Source organism: Nuphar pumila, chromosome 6 (genome assembly GCF_984573655.1).
Source record: "Nuphar pumila chromosome 6, dmNupPumi1.hap1.1, whole genome shotgun sequence".
NCBI lineage: Eukaryota > Viridiplantae > Streptophyta > Magnoliopsida > Nymphaeales > Nymphaeaceae > Nuphar > Nuphar pumila.
Genome location: NC_143254.1, coordinates 132,371,241 through 132,390,820, shown reverse-complemented (window position 1 = coordinate 132,390,820; position 19,580 = coordinate 132,371,241). Strand labels below are relative to the sequence as shown.

Here is a 19,580-nt window from a genome sequence, read left to right as displayed (position 1 = left end):
TCGTTTGTTGCTTCTTCCTCTACCCCAGTTGATGCATCATTATGTCCCATAGCAGAACCCATTTTCGGTCCTGCAGCATCAAATATCAAATCTACATATGGATTATCGTGCACCACATCCACCCGTGCGTCAAAATTATTTTAAATTTTTTCACCATGAAGCGTCCAGTTCTGATAACCACTAACAAAACCCTTCCTGTATAGGTGATGTCTAACGCCATGAGGTTCTACAAATCGATTATTCTTATACATTGTGCAGGAGCATCTGATCCGACCAGTGAGATGCACTGTACTGACACTTGCCATTGCGAATTCAATAAAATTGTTAACACCTTCCATATATTCATGCGACACCTCATTATCAACTATCTTGCGGTACATCAATTCACGGTTTGCAGCTATTTTGTCCTATAATGTTACATATTGTATCATCACCAGTTAAAAGAGAATCTTAATAATGCTATGATGAAAAAAATATCTAATTTATCTATTAATTCTTGTTTGGTGATTGTTTGTGAGTAATTTTTTGTTTCAATTAATGCGTAACTTTACTTCCCCTCTATACCACAAATATGCTTAATATAAAAGGCAATTCTATGAACTATTATGTATGCATTTACAAAATAAATATTTTTCGTACATAACAGTATCATCACATCATATTTATACACATCATGAGGATATTTAGAAATATGAAATCACATTCCATAAAATGATACATTTATTTGAAGCATGTTTTCATGATACAATTTCACATAGAAGGTATAATCAAATGAAAAATGACTTCATGCAGACACATCAATCATTACAATACATTCAAATCATTCATATCAAAACAATGTCAAACATGTACCTGCAACAAATATACTCCAATATCTCACTAACTAATATCATGCCTAGCATGTAATCCATACTCAAAAAATAAAAACACTTCTATTTTCATACATTAAAATCATGCTCAGCATGATCTTCAAACTCCATCAAAGCAGTCATAGATATCCACAACTAAGTAAGTGTGTGATCAGAAAGTGTTGCAGCCAAGAAATTAAATAACATGTAATGCATTTGCATTACTTACTCACCACGAGTATTTACCCGATTTGAATTCCTTATACTTCTGCATTTTTTTCTTATTTCTTTTTGCATTGCATTTTTAGCCGCATGCGATACTTAGCACTAAGCATCACACAATTAGCTCAACAACTTACCTGCAAAGCACAAATATACAAAACAATACAGAGATGAGACTCAACCCCTACCTGGCGAAAAAAGAAGCAGAGAGGGGTCAGAGTCCCTCCCTCGCATCTCGTAAGACAGGGAGGGGGCTCAGCCACTCCCTGTCATCCCGTAAGAACGGGAGGGGGCACAACCCCTCCCTGAAAAAAAAAATGAGGGGGCCGAGCCACTCCCTTACATCTCGTAAAATAGGGAGACAGGGAGGGGGTTTGGCACCTTCCTAGCGAAAAAAAGTGGAGGGGTCGAGCCCGTCCAGTGCAACTCGTAAGACACAGAGGAGGCTTGACTCCTCCCTGGCAAAAAAAAAACAAGGAGGGGGCTCAGCCCCTCTCTGGCGAAAAAAAGGGGAGGGGTCGAGCCCCTCCAGCGCAAGCCGTAAGACAGGGAGGGGGCTCGGCCCTTCCCCGACAAAAAAAGCACTGGGAGGGGGGGCTCGACCCCTCCCTGGTGAAAAAAAAAACAGGGAGGGGGATCAGTCCCTCCCTGGCGAAAAAAAGGAGAGGGGCTGAGCCCCTCCCCAGCGAAAAAAGGGGAGGGGCCGAGCTCCTCCAGCACAAGCCGCAAGACAGGGAGAGGGCTCGGCCCTTTCCCGACGAAAAAAGCACAGGGAGGGGGCCTAACCCCTCCCTAGCGAAAAAAAGGGAGGGGCCGAGCCCCTCCAACGCAACCCGTAAGACAGGGAGGGGGCTTGGCCCCTCCCCGATGAAAAAAGTACAGGGAGGGGACCGAGCCCCTCCCTCACATCTCGTAAGACAGGGAGGCTCGACTCCTCCCTGGCGAAAAATGAAATGAGGTTGGAGAGAGACGGTGTTAGGGAGGGGGTGGCTCACCAGAGCTCCGATGCGGGTCGCCGATTGCTGCAGGGTAAGCGAGTGGAGACACGAAGGGGGGGTTCTCGGGGTCGTCAGAGTGTCTGCCAGACAAAGGGAGGAGGAGGTGGCCGGGGCGATCGCCGGAGGGCGGGGCGGTCACCGGAGAGCGGTAGGTAGTCGGGGCGAGTAGCGTGGGTGAGAGAGTGCGAGAAAGAGAGAGGGACTTAATTTCGTGCCCTAGATGGTGTTTTACATTGAAAGTTAGCGACAAAACAATTCTGTCGCCAACACTGATGCTAATTAGCGACAAAATAATATCCATCGTTATTTCGTCATTAAGTTTGAACATATGTTGCGATGAAATAATGTCCGTTGCTAATCTGTCGTTACTTAGCGACATATATTATTCCGTTGCAAATCCCGCAACTAATTTCAATTTTAGGGATGAATCATTTTCTCTCGCTAATCCATCGTAAAATTGCAACAGATGCTAATTGACATTTTTTTTGTAGTGTAAGACCATCTTCCTTTTCTCAATCCCTCGATCAGAGACAAATCACAAGGTTTGTATCTTCTCCCCAATCTTAGTAGTTAGTGAGAGTTACTGCAGGTACCACACTTTATTTTCAGCATAGATTGATTTCATTAGTTATTCTTGCACATTGGATAATTCTTTCTTTCTTTCTTTTCGCTGCATCATATGGTAGTTGTCGTTTTGCTTTAGTTAATTTTTAAGTTTGTGTGAATGAGTGACTTGCGAGTTCCTGGAATCAGCGTTAAAATGCTGCCTCAATAGATAATATCGTTATATATTTTTCTCATCGGATCTCCAGCAAACAGTGTGTTCCTTGCTAAACAGCTGGTTCATGTCTGATCATATCACCAGCTGCCGCAACACGGCGATTCACCTCGATGAAACGCAGATCACGTACCAGCGTGATCAACGCATAATCGGTTATAGGTGCAATTGACGTGTTCAGATTCAATAGTCATTTAGTTAATCTTTGGATTAAATCTGTAATTTTTTAGTTAGTGTAGCTTAGAGTTCATTGCATTATTATTTTTTTGTGTTGCCATGTTCAACGCCATTCACGCAACTTCTGTTTATGCGTGATTGACGCTGAACATGTTGAGTGTAGTTTCATGATTTATCAGTTCGCTCAAATGTTCCAGCATTCATTACGATTTATTTATTTGTGTTTAGGTTAGTTAGAATAGATCAGATTTGCTTGCATGTTTCATGTCATAGGTTAGTCACATGGTTTACTTTGTTTGATGTTTAGTTGATTTTTAATTCGTTTTAAAGTGGTTCACAAGTAGGCCGAATTTGTTAACCTCACATTCTTTTATTTACTGTCAGTGTACTCAACCGTGACCCCTTGTTTACATTGATATTAGTTTAATTAGATTAAGACAGCTTGTCTTAAGTAGTTTTGAATTCACATTTTCCCCTTATCTAGAGTTAAGTCTCTTTTGCAAATTAGTTAAAGTGCATTATTTTAATTAGCTAGTTTTTTTTCTGAGTTTACGTGGTTCTTGAATTAGATTTGTTAATTTGTTTTATTTCATCGTAGTTAGATTTAATCCAATAATTTAAATCTAGTTGATTTAGATTCATGTGTTTCTTAATTTGAGTAGTTAGTTTGTCATGAGTTTGTTTCAAGGTAGTTAATAGTTTGTTACATATTAGTTTGTTACAAGTTTGTTAGAATCTTGTCTTTTTTCTTGTTTTGAATTGACAAACCCTAGTTTTAAAATTAGCTTTTTTTGTTTTGCTTCGTGTTTTGCATTTTTGTTTTACATGGAAGCGGTTGGACGTGCGGTGAACCCTCAAAAGTACTCTAAAAAAGACCCTTTAAGCTCTTCAAGAAAATCAATGCCGAAGAAACAAACAAAAGAGTACAACCAAACACAAATAAGTGATTAAAAGCTCGAGCATTGAAGACTTTTTATTTTATTTTATTTATTTAATTAATTAGGTCTATAATAAATTCATTTTTTTTTGTAAGCCCTCCGCATAGATAGAGCCATACTTTTATTTTAGTTATTTAATTAATTTATTTTATTTTGGCAATAAAAAATAATTTAGCTTTTGTGAAATACAAAGTATTTTATTCTGTTCTCTAAGATCGACCTGAACTCCACCACTTGTATGAACAAGTGTTTTATTATTTGGTGTCTGACTTGCATAAATCATTTTCATCAAAATTCTTTTTTAAAAATTTATTTCATAAAACTTACACCAAGACCCCTTAGGTCCCACCCAGATTTTAATTAGAACTTCTTGTTTATCTCCAAATCCTAACCCTATATGGTATGGTACGAATCAGGTCCAAGTCAAAACCAACATTGACACCCCTAGGTTAGGATAGGCAGCACCCAGCTTTCAAAAGCCTGATTTTACTTGGGAAAATGAGAGAGATCTTGGGATCTCTCTTTCCACCCCTCTCCAATCTCTATGGAATAAGAAATAGTCGGATCTTAGATCCAAGGATCTCCCTCGGATTTGAGATCCGTGGGTTCCTCACGGGATCTGGGTCAGACCGGGCCATGAATTACCCAGTGTCCACCCCGAGAAGAGTGGCATTGGCGTCATTTCCAAGAGAAGCAAGCCTGTATTCGAAATTTTGAAATTCGTCCACTGGCGCCTCTCCACTCGATCGATCCCCAAAACCCTTAGAAACAGAGAGAAGAGCAAGCAGACGCCCCCAAACACCCCCTCTCTCTCACTCTGCAATGGCGGGCCGCCATGAGAAGGAGAAGGGGGTCAATGTTCAGGTTCTACTCCGTTGCAGGCAGGGCCATGGGGATCCATTTCTGTTTCCCTCTTTGCTTATTTCGATGCCTTTCTTTGGATGCGGGATCGGTTTGATTGCGTTTTATAGTTTTCTGATCTTGTTGAGCAAAATTCTCAGGCCGTTCAATGACGAGGAGTTGAGATGCAATGCGCCACAGGTTATCACCTGCAACGAGTACCAGCGGGAGGTCGCCGTGTCGCAGAGCATCGCCGGCAAGCAGATCGACCGCGTGTTCACGTTCGACAAGGTCCGGCTTTTTCCCCTTTATTCCTCTTTCTTTGATGAGCTTTGGTTTGTTTCCTTTTCTGAATTAGGGTTTTTATTTGCTTAGATTGCGTTGCTGTGTCACCGATTGGGCGATTCCGACCTAAGAATCGATCTTGTGGTTCTTTGCCCATCATCGTTGTATTCTGTTGATTGCTGTGTTTATTGTTGTTGGTTTATCAAACGGACGCATAACAGATAAGGGAGTAGGTGGAATTGGGATTGAATTTTCTCCGGTGTCTGTCGATCAAAGGTTTGTTCAGAGGATGGCGTGAAGAATTGTTAGGTTTAGCACAACCTCCGGCGAGTTCTATTGCTTCAAGGTGTGCATTTTTGGCATGCTGATAATGCGCTAAAAGATCGACTACTTTAATGCCCATTTCAAAGATTGATAATTTGGTGTATATCTGTATAAAAGCGGGTGTGGGTCTATGGATAGGAGATGTTGTGCGAGTATAATCATCTGCCCTTAATGGGGTGTTTCAAGTTCAGCTCTTGGGGGTTCTAGATCTGAATGTTGGGGTTTGGGTCACATCTGTCTGAAACTCCAGCAGTTCTGGGTTGTTTGAGACGCACACGAGCCCTCCACTTTACATCTTTTCGTTTTTCTTCCAGGGTTTCTGTTATTTTCTTCGCTCTTTTTATGGGAATTGTGGTTCATCTTATGAAATTGGCTTCCAAATGCAGTTCAACATAGAAAATCTGATGAAGGTATATGAGTTTCTAGTTGTTTGTATTTGATATGTGGTCGCTGAGGCTTGGGAGTTCAAAAGGAACTCTTTTCTGTTATTCTCTGGTCCTGCATTTTACACCACATATAATGGAGCAATTCTTGCCAAAAGAAAAATAATGCAAATTGAAATGAATTGATATTGAATTTTTTATAGAGAAGGGCTAGAAATCTTTAGTTTTATGAACACTTAAGTTGGTACTAGTTTGGCTTTAATAAAGGCCCAACTTCTCTTTCTTTTGCAACAGGGATTGAATTGGGTCAATCAGTGGAAAGATACACAAAAAATGATGTTGGGTGGATTTGGAAATTCTATTTCATCAGGAATGCCATATACACAGTGATAGATGCATTACTAATAGCTCCTTAGGGTGCTTCCTTGGGCATCTTTTCATTGGTTTGGAGGAAGCTTTTAAGCAGACATCACTGTAAGTGATGAAAATAAGTTGCCGACAATCACGCTCTGGTTATGGCTGTGGATGCATTTGTATAGGGAAGATCCAAAACAAATCTATTGTAACAGACTGCCCATATTTATCTTTCCTTATCCTTGTAGTTGCCATACTTTATCCACTTACCTTTCGTGTATATCACGAGAGTCTATATACTCACTATAAAAAGGATGAACATGTCATGAGAAATGAACTGTGGAAATCATAGAGAGTGGTTGCTTTCGTGGATGTAGGATCTCAAGATCCGAACCACGTTATATTCTTGTCTGTCTTCTTGATTTTCTTCTCTAATATTTCTTCATGGTATCAGAGCGGGGACTATAACGTCCAACTTGAGTTGAAGTGTTCGGTGCATCATGGCTAGTTCAACTGAGTGTGCAACTTCTACTGATAACAATGGAGCATCGACCCATGAGAAGGTAGTAATGCAGGAGCAGGTAACCCCCTATCTCAAAATTACCTCTATATTGTTGAATGAAAGTAATTACATTTCATGGGCTAAATCAATGAGATTGTATTTAAGTGGGAAATCTAAATTGGGTCTTATTATGAGAAAGTGTTCAAAGCCAGAGGATACGGACCCTAAGTACGAGGAATGACAATCATCAAATGATATTGTTATGTACTGGTTATTGAATGCCATTGAATCAAATATTGCTGAAGATTTTCTATACTTCGAAAAGGCTCAAGAGATATGGGATTTTGCTCGAGAGTTATACAACGAGCAAAACACTATTGCCCACATGTATCAACTCACTCAGAGCATACATGAATACAAAAAGAATAATTTGCCTTTCAGAGTATATCTCGGGAAATTAAAGAGCATGTGGGACGAACTTGATGCTCTCACAAGTCCCTATAAGGATGTTGTTGCTCTAAAAAAACTTCGTGAACACGAGAAAGTGTTTCAATTGTTGGCTTGCGTAGGAGAAGACTATGAACATTTACGTAGTCAAATTCTTATGGCAAAAGAATTACCTCTGTTGGCCAATGTTTGTTCTGCCATCATGCACGAGGAATCAAGGAGAAAAGTGATGAACAAGAAGCCTGCGACAGAAGATCAATGTGATAAAGTAGTGTTTGCTGCTTCTGTGAATAAAAGCTCAAAAGTTGAATATGCTAAAAGTAAGGGACACAGGATGTGTTCACACTGCAAGAGAGAAGGCCACACTAAAAATTGTTGTTGGATATTACATGGTAAACCAACTAACATAAATAAAAATGACAAAGACAAGGATACGGGTAAGGCTTAGGCTGCTTGTGTTGAAGAGAAGGGCGATCAGGTTATGTTGAAAATGATCGCTGAGATGATTAGAAGCATTGGGAAAGAGAAGGGCGCATTCACTACTGAGTCTGGAGTGGAGGCATCGGCTTTCACCTCTCCCGAGTCAGGTAAGGCTCCTTCCAAGACTCGTTCACATGTATGGATAATAGATTATGGTGCTTCAGATAATATGGTCTGTTCGAAACCTAGTTTACATGATATTGAAGCTATTCATAATTATAAAACTGTTATGGTGGCAAATGGAGTCTTTGTTCCAATTCAAGGTACAGGTAAAGTAGACTTATTTGAAACTCAAATTGATGCTTCATATATGCCCGGTTTGACTTCAAATCTTCTCTCCGTTTCTAAGATTTCTCAATCTTTGAAATGCAATGTTATATTCTCCTCCACTGGTGTGACATTTCAGGACAGGTTAACAATGAAGATGATTGGTGAAGGCAGGATTAAAAACGACTTGTACGTGCTTGATCAAGAAGTGTCAACTCTCACAACCCAAGTTATGAATAATGGTAGTCTCATGTGGCACTACAAATTAGGCCACCCGTCGAATAAAGTTTTGTCTAAATTATTTCTTGAAATGTCAATTGATTTTCATATATGTGATGTGTGTCAATATGCTAAAATGACACGTCCTCCATTTGATACATTAGAGACAGTTACTAGTAAACCTTTTGACTTGATTCATGCAGACGTTTGGGGGCCAGCTCCAATCATTTCTTATAATGGATTTCGCTTCTATTTGTCAATTATTGATGATTTCTCGAAAGTGACATGGATGCATTTGCTCACGTCTAAAGACCAAGTATTTGAGAAATTTGAGTCTTTTTATAACATGGTGGCAACATAATTTGATACAAAAATCAAAGCTCTTAGAATTGACAAAGTGTCTGAGTTCAAGAATAAATACTTTGAGGCCTTTGAAAGTTCTACAGGGTTAGACCATCAATACACTTGCATCAAGACTCAGCAAAATGGGGTGGTTGAATGGAAGAATAAGCACATCTTGGAAATCACACGGTCTCTCATGTTTCAAGCTAATGTACCTAATTTTTTTAGAGCGATGCAGTGCTTACTGCATGCTATACTATTAACAGGTTGCCTAGTAGTCGGTTAAAGGGAAAGTCACCTCTTCAAATGTTATATGGGAAAAAGATTAACATAGAACATTTGAGGGTCTTTGGGAGCACCGTATATGTCTGGGTTGATAAAACAGAGAGAGATAAGTTGAGTCCACGAGCAAGAAAATGTGTTTTCCTCGAGTACTGTTCAAATAAAAAAGGCTATCGATGTTACAATGTTGAAGAAGCTCACATGTATATTTCACGAGACGTTAAGTTTGATGAAACAAATATGTTTTTCAAGAATAAGCAAACCGGTGCATGTCGACAAGGGGAGATAGCATTACCTAACATACACACTTGTGATGATTTGTTGATCCCATTTAAAGAGTATATTATGCAGGATGAACCAACTCAAAATGAACAGGTGATTGGTGAAGAACATAATGAACAATTTGCTGCTTTCGACGAGTTTGAACATGAGCCAGATTTGAGGAAATCTCAGAGAGAGATCTGACCACCAAGGTATCTTAGTGACTATATCACATATAGCTCGGTCACTCATCCAATTCAAAGACAAGTCTCTTATGATCGTTTTTCGAAGTGTCATGTTGCTTATCTTAGTGCTTTGGAAAATCAATGTGAGCCAGAAACTTATGATGAAGCCAAAAATGATCTGGTGTGGGTTAAAGCTATGCAAGGAGAATTAGACGCACTGCATAGAAATCACACTTGGGAAATTACCACGTTACTTGATGGAAAACAAGTTGTAGGCTGTCGATGGGTGTTTAAGATTAAGTATAACAACGGCAGTTCTATCGAAAGTCATAAGGCGCGGTTAGTTGCAAAAGGGTACACTCAGACTCTGGGATTGGACTATGAAGAAACCTTTGCATCAGTTGCTAAAATGAACACTGTCCGTATACTTTTATCTATTGCTTGTAATTACAATTGGCCTCTTTTTCAATTAGATGTGAAAAATGCATTCTTGCAGAAAGAAGTTTATATGAGACTGCCTCCAGGACATTCCTAAGAATCTTCATCCGTGGTATGTAAACTAAAAAAATTGATATATCGATTGAAGCAATCTCCTAGAGCATGACATCTGAAATTGAGTAAGGCCCTTGAGCAAATTGATTTTTCTAGATGTGCTGCAAACAATTCATTGTTTATTTACAGAAAAGGTGGTGATCTTATTCTGATTTTAGTATATGTCGATGATATCATAGTCACAAGAAATAATGTTGTCAAAGTTGATGAAACAAAGAAATTACTTCGAAAAAATGTTTGATATAAAAGATCTGGGGCGATTAAAATATTTTTGGGTATTGAAGTTGCCCATTCAAAAAAGGGCATCTTCATTTCTCAGCGAAAATATGCTCTGGACGTATTGAAGGAGACAGGCAAGCTAGGATGCAAACCAAATGATACTCCTGTCGAAGCAAGAGCAACTTGGGAAGAAGGTGAATCTGCGATTGATATTACGAGATATCAAAGATTAGTCGGCAGATTAATTTAGTTAACAGTAACACGACCAGATATAACATACGCCATGAGTCGTGTTAATCAGCACATGCACAAACCATGTCAGAATCACTGGAAGGCAGTAAATCACATCCTCAAGTACCTCAAAAAGGCTCTGGGACAAGGACTCTGGTATAAAAGAAATAATCATGTCGATATTGAAGGCTTTTCTAACGCAGATTGGGCCGGTGGTTTGGATCGTAGATCGACGACGGGCTACTGCATATATGTAACAGGCAATTTGGTATCTTGGCGAAACAAGCGATAAAGGGTGGTTTCCAGGTCTAGCGGTGAAGCAGAATATAGAGCTGTGGCTACTATGACGAGTGCAATTACTTGGGTAAGGACCCTACTAACAGAAATGAAGCTTGTTTCTAAATCTCCTGTTCCTATGTTTTGTGACAACAAGGCAATAATCTACATAGCAGCCAACCTAGTGTTTCACGAAAGGACAAAACATATAGAGATCGACTGCCACTATATCCGAGAGAAGGTGCAGAATGAAGAAATCCAAACACCCTATATCCACAATAACGAACAGGCTGTAGATGGATTATCGAAGCGGCAACTTATGAAGGCATTAAGCAAGTGGGTCTGTTTCAATGCATGTGCCCCACTTGAGGGGGAGTGATGAAAATAAGTTGTCGACAATCACGCTCTGGTTATGGCGGTGGATCCATTTATATAGGGAAGATCCAAAACAAATCTGTTGTAACAGACTGCCCATATTTATCTTTCCTTATCCTTGTAGTTGCCATACTTTATCCACTTACCTTTCGTGTATATCACGAGAGTCTATATACTCACTGTAAAAAGGATGAACATGTCATGATAAATAAACTCTGGAAATCATAGAGCATGGTTGCTTTCGTGGATGTAGGATCTCAAGATCCGAACCATGTTATATTCTTGTCTCTCTTCTTGATTTTCTTCTCTAATATTTCTTCATGGTATCAGAGCCCTTTCTGGAGCATAGTTAACAAAACTCCATTTGAAACACATCCTTTTCAGTAATTTTTTCAAACCGAATGAATCCTTATGTTCCTTGGGATGCTGATAATAGAACTGTTCTCGTGGGATAGATGCTTATCACTCAAAAAATTGTATTAACAAAGGCTTCTTAGAAAACTCCAATATGGATCCAAATTTTAGCAAATCTTGTTTTTGGGTCTCAGGTTCAAACTGTAACCTATCTCGGTTTTCAAGAAAAAAACAAGATGCTTATCTCCTTCTTTGACCTCATTTGATAAATCTAGAGTCGAATCACCGAACTTTTTTACATTCTTGTCCTTGAAAAAAAAAAACTCTTGCTGTATACCAAACATTTTAATCATGCATTATGATTTTTTGCCATTTTTATGTATTTCTAACTCTGTGGTCACAATAGAGATTCTGTCAAATTAAGCTGCATATATAATTTACATTGAAGGAATTTCAGGCTTTAGTGGAAGTTCTCAAGGGCTTTCTTCTTTAAACATGCATTACTCTTTTTCTTTGCTGTTTTTGGTTTTCTACTTCATTGTCGATGGTGTTCTCTTTGCCAGTTCAGCAATATCACTGCCCAGCCCACTTTATGCACATGATTAGGAAAGTTGCATCATTTATCACTTTCTGCATCTCACTGTATAATACATTGTTTTGTCATTATGTTATGTTGACAAACTTAATATACATTCTGTCGCTATCTGCTTCATGGGAAATTGGTATATTGACCTCTTTCATTTGGAATTTGGCATGCTTCCATTCCTTGTTTTTTATGTATGATTGATCAAAGAATGATAATTTCTGCACATATTTTTTGTTATGTAGGTTTTTGGTCCTGGTGCTCGGCAGAGGGACTTGTATGAACAAGCAGTTGTCCCTATAGTGAATGAAGTATTAGAGGGATTCAATTGCACAATATTTGCATATGGGCAGACTGGAACAGGAAAGACTTACACAATGGAAGGTGATTGCAAAAGGTCAAAGGTAATTTTGAAGCAAAAAGTTATCTTCATATGCCATCGTTTATTTTCTGTGTGCTCCTTAGTCCCAAATTTGATTCTTTGAATCACAGCAGCGCCGGTATTTTTTTCCTTGGAGACAATTCACAAAAGTACATTGCTTTTCTTGTTTCTGTGATACTCAGGGTGGAGAGCTACCTGCTGATGCTGGAGTAATTCCTAGAGCTGTAAAGCAGATTTTTGACACCTTGGAGAGCCAAGGGGCCGAGTATAGTGTTAAAGTCACTTTTCTAGAGTTGTATAATGAAGAGATTACTGATTTACTTGCGCCAGAAGAGATAACAAAGATTACGTCGGATGATAAGCAGAAAAAACCATTGCTTCTTATGGAGGATGGGAAGGGAGGGGTCCTAGTTAGAGGTCTTGAGGAGGAAATTGTGACAAATGCCAGTGAGATATTTTCCTTACTGGAGAGGGGGTCATCCAAGCGGCGTACTGCCGAAACTCTTCTGAATAAACAATCTAGGTACATTCTCGATCTAGTATCTGTGCAGTTATTCTTATGTAGATGCTTCCTTTCACTGTTTTTAATGTTGTATAAATGTTTCCTTCAGCCGCTCTCATTCACTATTTTCTATAACTATTCACATCAAAGAAGCAACACCAGAAGGTGAAGAACTTATCAAATGTGGGAAATTGAATTTAGTTGATCTTGCTGGATCTGAAAACATATCAAGATCGGGGGCTAGAGAGGTAAATTAGAGGGATATGCCATGCACTTTCTGATTTATTTTGCATTAGAATTTGGAGCTACTATGGTAGTAGAAAGCCAATGTCTTGCATAAATACCACTGAATTGGGGATGTTGATCATTTGCCAGCATTGCCTATTTTCCTCCTAAATTGCTAAACTTATGTAATTGAAGTGGTTGTTCTTTCTGATATCTTAAATCTAGGGTCGTGCAAGAGAGGCTGGAGAGATCAATAAAAGCTTACTTACTCTTGGTCGTGTTATTACTTCTCTTGTGGAGCATCTTGGCCATGTCCCTTACAGGTTAACTTGCTAGATCTGTGTATGCTCGTGTGTATGTTATGTGTCCATGATTGTGTGGGTGCACCTGCATGCATTTGTGCTTGCCTATGTGTGCATATGTTCACGTGTATTCTTTCTGTGGATGCACGCGTGTGTTGTGTGTCCATGCATGTGCATGTGTGCATCTGCGATTCTGCATGCATGCCGTCTATTGTGATAATCTGCTGCTTGACTGTGGTGTTTAATCCATCAGAGAGAGCAAGATTACTAGGTTGTTACGGGATTCTCTTGGCGGAAGGACTAAAACTTGCATAATTGCAACGGTTTCACCATCTGTTCATTGTTTGGAGGAGACACTTAGTACTCTGGACTATGCTCACAGGGCAAAGAACATTAAAAACAGGCCAGAGGTTGGAATCCATATTGCTTTTGACTTTGGTAATTATTATTGGTCGTGTAGTGGTTTTTTAATCTTTTTTTGCTCTTCGTTCCAACAATCGAGATGATCTTTTTCCCCCAAATGCAATGCTTCATTCTAAGTCGCATGTTAATTCGAGTGACTAGATTAGAGTCCCAAGTCCCAATTGACAGTTGCCTTCAAAATCATATTGCATATCATGAGTAATGGTGTTTTTGTTTTGGAAAATTTACATAACTGCCTAACTTTTCATGAAAATACGGATAACTGCCTGCCTTCTCAGGCTTTTAAGATAGACGCCTAACCTTTTAAGAAGTTGCTCGAGTCACCGTTTCTGTCAGTCTTCATCGAATTGCCTGTAGATAAACCTTAACTCTTCCTAGCTAAACATAAAAAATGACAAAGAATACCCTTTCCGCTTACTTTTCGAATTTTTTTTAGCCTTCGTTTACAAGTGAAGCACTGCCAACTACGATACTAACCCATGTTCCATGGCCATGCCATTTATTTAGAGGATTGAGGGCATCGTGTTAGGATGAATCCTCTCAAGCACCCCTAGTGAATAAGAGGGCAGATTATAACTCTTGACGATGTTGCCTTCGGGGTTTCCTTTGGCTGCCATTCAACCCTGCAATGAACAATACCCACTAGCCCTCTTGGTTGTTGCCATCAACCGCCCATTCAATAGAAAAACGAAAGACCATCTATGGCACGGATGATCATCCATGGTGGTTGAGTACTGTTTGTGCAAGACATCAAATAGATCCTTAGCAAGCAGCTTCAATGAAGAGAAAACCTCTCACCATCTACTGCCTTCACGAGAGAGAGAGGTGTTGTCTAACAATAAATCTTCACCCACCTCTGCTAGCTGTAGGCATTTTAACTTCAATAGCGAGGAACATTCGAACCTCAAAACAAAAACCCTAACAGCCTTAAATGAGTTATAGAGGTTGGATGACAGAAATAAAGGAAACCGTTGATCATTGGAAGGAGTAAGGGTACATCGGTATTTTTATATCAGAGCTAACGTTTCCGTCTCTATTTCAAACAAGGGGAAGCCGAGGCGTCCACTTGAGAAACTTCTCAAAAGGTCAGCCGTTTATCTCAAAAGTTTGAGAATGCAGGCTGTTATACGTAATTTTGTGATCAGTTAGGCGGACATGCATAAATTTATCCTTTTTGTTTTTTAAAACTAGAATTCTGAGTCTTCTTGGAGTTGGAAGTCCTGTTTTGTTATTTTAATGCCTATATTTCTCTTGCTGGATCTTTCTACTTATTTTTGCATGGAATTTATGCTTTATCTACATCCCTTTCTCTGCTATATTGATCCTTTTCTCTTTCTGTATTCTGGATCCATTGTCTTTTCCTACACGTGCTGCGGCAAATGCAATGGCTAGATTCTTTTGATTCTCTTTGATTGCTTTCTTCTGCTAGATTGCGTGGTAATCTACATAATGTGTTCAGTTGAAGTGCAAACTATTTTTTCACTTCTAACATGACCGCTGCAATTACATGAGATTGCATATGAATAACTCAGGACTTGGAAACTTGTTTTTTTATGTTATTTGATTAGTTTTCTAGGCACCTTTGGAATAATACATGGAACAGCATGGCCTTCAATTGGAAATGATTGTTCAGACATATTCTTGTTGATAGTTTAATACTGGCATTACTACTTGTTATTGAGTTCCATGTTAGTACTGTTTGTTGCTTTAGGTTTTGCATCCTTTGTTGACAATTGCAGCTTTTGTGAAAAATTTTCAGGTAAATCAGAAAATGATGAAATCTACCCTAATTAAAGATCTTTATGGGGAAATCGATCGCCTAAAATCTGGTAATTTTGCTGCTTGATAGTTTAGTTTGTGCTATTTGAGGTTGATCTGGTGGCTTCTGTGCTGTTGAAAGAATTGTTCCTTTGTTACGTGATGTGGACCATCATCATCATCAAGCCTTATCCCAACTAAACGGGGTCGGCGTTGTTATATGATGTAGACCAACAGATCTATTAGACTCTCACTGTTACCAAAATCTTTTGTTTGCTTTCTACTAGAGGTTCATGCTGCTCGGGAGAAAAATGGCATCTTCATTCCTAAGGAGCGCTACTTTCAGGAGGAAAGTGAAAAAAAAGTAGGTGGTGTTTTTCTTTTCTAGATGGTACATGGTTACTGTTGTGATTTTATCCAAGGTTGTAAAAAGTGCCTCGGTGCCTGTATCGGTCGGGCCCCAGAACTCTTGCGTTGCACTAACGACTGCTTCAACAGTAGGCAATGCTATTATGGCACGTTGATATTGTAGAAAGCCTTTTAGTTGTTAGGCCTGCTGGTGGTAACTTTTCATTAGCAGGAGTGTATATATATATATATATATATATATATATATATATATATATATATATATATATAGAGAGAGAGAGAGAGAGAGAGAGAGAGAGAGAGAGAGAGAGAGAGAGAGAGAGAGAGAGAGAGAGAGAGAGCATATCGGTCGTTGATGGCGTGCATGATCAGTGGGAGTGCTTTTTTTTACGTTTCCACCCAGACCTTTAGCGGCGGTCCAAGACCGCTGCTAAAGGGTCCAAAACTAAAAAAAAGAAGACTCACTCAACAGAGCTTGTGTCTGATTTCGACCGATGAAAGGGGTCCGATGATACCCTTTTGTGTGTGTGTGTGTGTGTATATATATATATATATATCCTGGTAAATTTGCTGTGTCAATTTTATAAATTTCTGCGTTGTATGCTATGATATTCGAGAATATGCTACAACCAACCAATTCATATGCATCTCGAGTTTTGTTAATATTTACTTTCACTTTTATATGCTTATTCTTTTATGAGTTCATTGCAGTCAATTTTTACTTTAGAATCCTATTTATGATCCAATGCTTGGCTGTTTTTTTGCAGGCCATGTCTGAGCGCATTGACCAAATGGAGTGTATGCTAGACTCTAATCAGAAGGTATGCTAAACCTTAATGTCAATCCTTGCTTACTATTTGTGTGTGAAATTGTGAAATACAATTTTGCAATACTTGCTTCATACCTTTTTGATCCTTCATGAAGCAAATAGAAGAATTGAAAGAGAAATACAATGCTCAAGCTGAACAGTCTCTTGATTTGCGGACCAAACTTGATTCAACACAGGTTTTTATTACGAGTATTTAATCCAGTGGATTAGTCCATCCAATACACTTCATTTAAATAAATTAACTTTTACTCCTGACCTTGTAGAAAACTTTTGAAGAAACGAAGAGGTTGCTTTCCATGGCTAAGGAGGGTTTGAGGAGGCAACAATATGCTCTTCAAGAGAGAGAATATGTTATATCTCAACAAAGAAAATCAGGTTTCAATTTTCTAAATAGTGTCCTTGAATATTTTTGTTTGGGAGCATTAGAAAAAGCAAATGATGATATTTACATATTTTTGGACAGAAAATGCTCTAGCTGATCAGGCATGCATCTTGCACTCTGAATTGGACAAATCAGTAAGAGATGTATCTGCATTGTTTGCCAAAATAGGTGTGTCACCTTTTTCGACTCATGGAGCTGCTTTCTCATACTTGCGTTCTCGCACTATTGTGCATGCTAGTAACTTCTCGCTGGGCTTGTATACTTTTGTCAGAGAGAAAGGAGAAGCTGAATGCTGGAAATAGGTCATTGGTTGATGAATTTAAAATGGAACATTTACATAAGCTTAATGAACTGTCGAGTATTGTGTATGCATCCTTGACTCAGCAAATGGAGTATCTTGAAGCTGTTGAAAAACAGTGTAATTCTTGCCTAGATTTACATGATAAGGTTTTCTTTTGTTTTTATTTATCCTTGAAATGTCCCTTTGAAACTCATTTCAGTATTTTGATACCTATATTACTAATTCATGTCAGTCTGAACTGGAATTGAAAAAGAAAATGGTGGCTTTGAAAGGTTTGTATGCTTCTCATCTGGAAGCACTGCAAAATGTCGTCCTGCTACATAAGGCAAATTCAAATTCTAACCTAGAAGAGGTTGCATCATTATGTGCAAGTAGCTTGTCTTCTGTTGAAGAGGTAAAGATTTTCCTGGTCGTTGCTGTTTAAGTTCTTTGCCAAGTGAATCCTATGATTTGGTTTGGTTTAGATACTTAATGTGGAGGCTGGAGAAGCAAACAAGATGTTCAAGGATATCCAAGCTACGTTCTCCAATCACCAAGGCGAAATAGCCAATTTTGCTAGAGAGCTGAAGGAGGTATATGGGCGTGTGTTGCCTAATAATGCTTTGTGCAGTTGTTGCAAGATATGGCACTGTCTTGTAAAGCTTGTTCTGAGTTTGATCCATTATTTTTTCTGCAACAGAGATCTCGTATGAGGATTGAGCTTATTAAAGAAGCTTCTATGACTACATCTGGATTTTTTGAGAGGCTGGGTGAAGAATCACGAAATCTTCATATCCATCTTTCCCAAACACACGAGGCATGCGTGCAAAGCATTGTTGATTTTCAAACGGCATTTGAGGTATAATTTATTCTAAGCATTTCATTGGTCGTGTGATTAGATTTTCTGCTTGGTTACATGTCCTGATTGGTGCACACTGCACAGGAACAATCAAGATTGGATGAAGATAAGCTGCTGCAAGGCATTAGCAATCTGATCTCTTCATCCCTGAATCAGAAAAAAGAGTTGGTATGCAATTATCATCATAAGACTCTTGTGCAGGATTGTCAACATGGTTCTTGACTGGGTTCTTTTTGTTTCAGGTGAATATGAGGCTTCTGAGTTTGAAGGATGCTCTTTCAGAGGAAAGGCTATCATCTCAAAAGCATGTGTCTGTGATAGCAGGCGTTACATGTGATGCAAAGCGAAAATGGGAGGAGTTTGCAGCTCAAGCTGATGGCGATGCAAAGAACACTGCAGATTTTTCTGCTGCAAAGCATTGCCGTCTGGAGGAGTATCTTCAGCGATGGTTAGTGCAATCAGGATTCTCCTGTAGAGTTTTTCTCCATTTCATGTCACTTACATGCTGTAAGGTAAGATGAGTGTTAAGATTAGTTTGTTCTTGGTTTTGGACTCTGCAGTGTTAGTATGACAGATGCAGTTTCTAAGCACTGTAGGAGAACTTATGACTCGGTTAAAGAGATGGGGATAAAACATATTTTGGCAGTGGAATCTCTTGCAAGGTTGGCAGTATATTCTATGTAACCTTTTCCTTTGCTATTCACCTGCTTCTACTCTAGTTTCTTTCAAGATTAGATACTTAAACTGCTGTCTCTGTTTAAAATTATTTGAAGTGACAAACTCCACCTTTTTTGAAATAAATTATGGTCACAATTATGAGATGTTAGAATTCAGAACACTGACCTAAATTCAAAAACTTCTATCAGCTTTTGTAGGCCATCATTTAGTGTCAATAAGATTATCCAAGAAATCAATAAAAGCTTAATTTTTGCTGAACATTTTGAAATTTTTTGCAGATATTTCTGTGCAAACTGTTTCCCTTTGTGCTTTTGTAGGTTCTGATTCTGTTCTTTTTCTTGATGTCAATTTGATATTTGTTATTTTGGCATTATTGTGCAGGGATGCAGTTAACTGCAACGAGATGCATGATGCTGAAGTATGCGCTAGCCGAAGTGCTGCTGAAAAAGATGTTTCAATAGAAACCGAGTGCCTTGTCCAACACATTGAGGGTGCGTGCTTATGTGTGATGCTGTGGTTAGTTTGTAGGAATTTCTAAAAGCAGTTGTTATCGGTTGAACAGGTTCATCTGAGAATGTGCATGGTAGATGTGGTGAGATGTTGTCAACTGCAGCTGCTCATTCTAGTGCTCTCACAAAGCTTCAGGATGATCATGGTCGCTCTATCCTTGACATTGAAGACGATTCAGAAAGATGCTTTTGCAAAAAATACATGGTTTGTCATCAACTCATCATAATTCATACACATCTCAGTGTAGACATGCCTAAAAAGTTTGCCAATGGTTGATGGTGCTGATCACTTTCTCATTACATTGTAGGATTATGAGCCAACAACAACAACACCGAGAAAGAAGGATGTAATCTTGCCTA

At 38.9% G+C, this 19,580-nt stretch overlaps 1 protein-coding gene across 1 annotated transcript; it reads left to right on the top strand.

Moving 5' to 3' along the window:
- Positions 1-2,023: 2,023 nt before the first annotated feature.
- Positions 2,024-18,554, top strand: LOC149836294 (kinesin-like protein KIN-5C). Its single transcript, XM_090009747.1, has 20 exons — positions 2,024-2,216; positions 4,728-4,842; positions 4,963-5,092; positions 11,968-12,126; positions 12,287-12,627; positions 12,716-12,854; positions 13,057-13,154; positions 13,387-13,543; positions 15,316-15,385; positions 15,602-15,678; positions 16,451-16,504; positions 16,608-16,688; positions 16,776-16,887; positions 16,976-17,062; positions 17,166-17,341; positions 17,428-17,589; positions 17,660-17,767; positions 17,875-18,033; positions 18,118-18,201; positions 18,276-18,554. Exons 1-20 carry the CDS (start codon positions 2,024-2,026, stop codon positions 18,552-18,554), a joined length of 2,781 nt encoding a protein of 926 aa, XP_089865873.1.
- Positions 18,555-19,580: the final 1,026 nt, after the last annotated feature.

Coding starts and splice junctions, on each gene's coding strand:
- LOC149836294 (XM_090009747.1), top strand. CDS start 2,024: ATGAGGTTGGAGAGAGACGGTGTTAGGGAGGGGGTGGCTCACCAGAGC. Junction 5,093..11,967: donor GCGTGTTCACGTTCGACAAG/GTCCGGCTTTTT, acceptor TTTGTTATGTAG/GTTTTTGGTCCTGGTGCTCG. Junction 17,590..17,659: donor GCTTGTCTTCTGTTGAAGAG/GTAAAGATTTTC, acceptor GGTTTGGTTTAG/ATACTTAATGTGGAGGCTGG.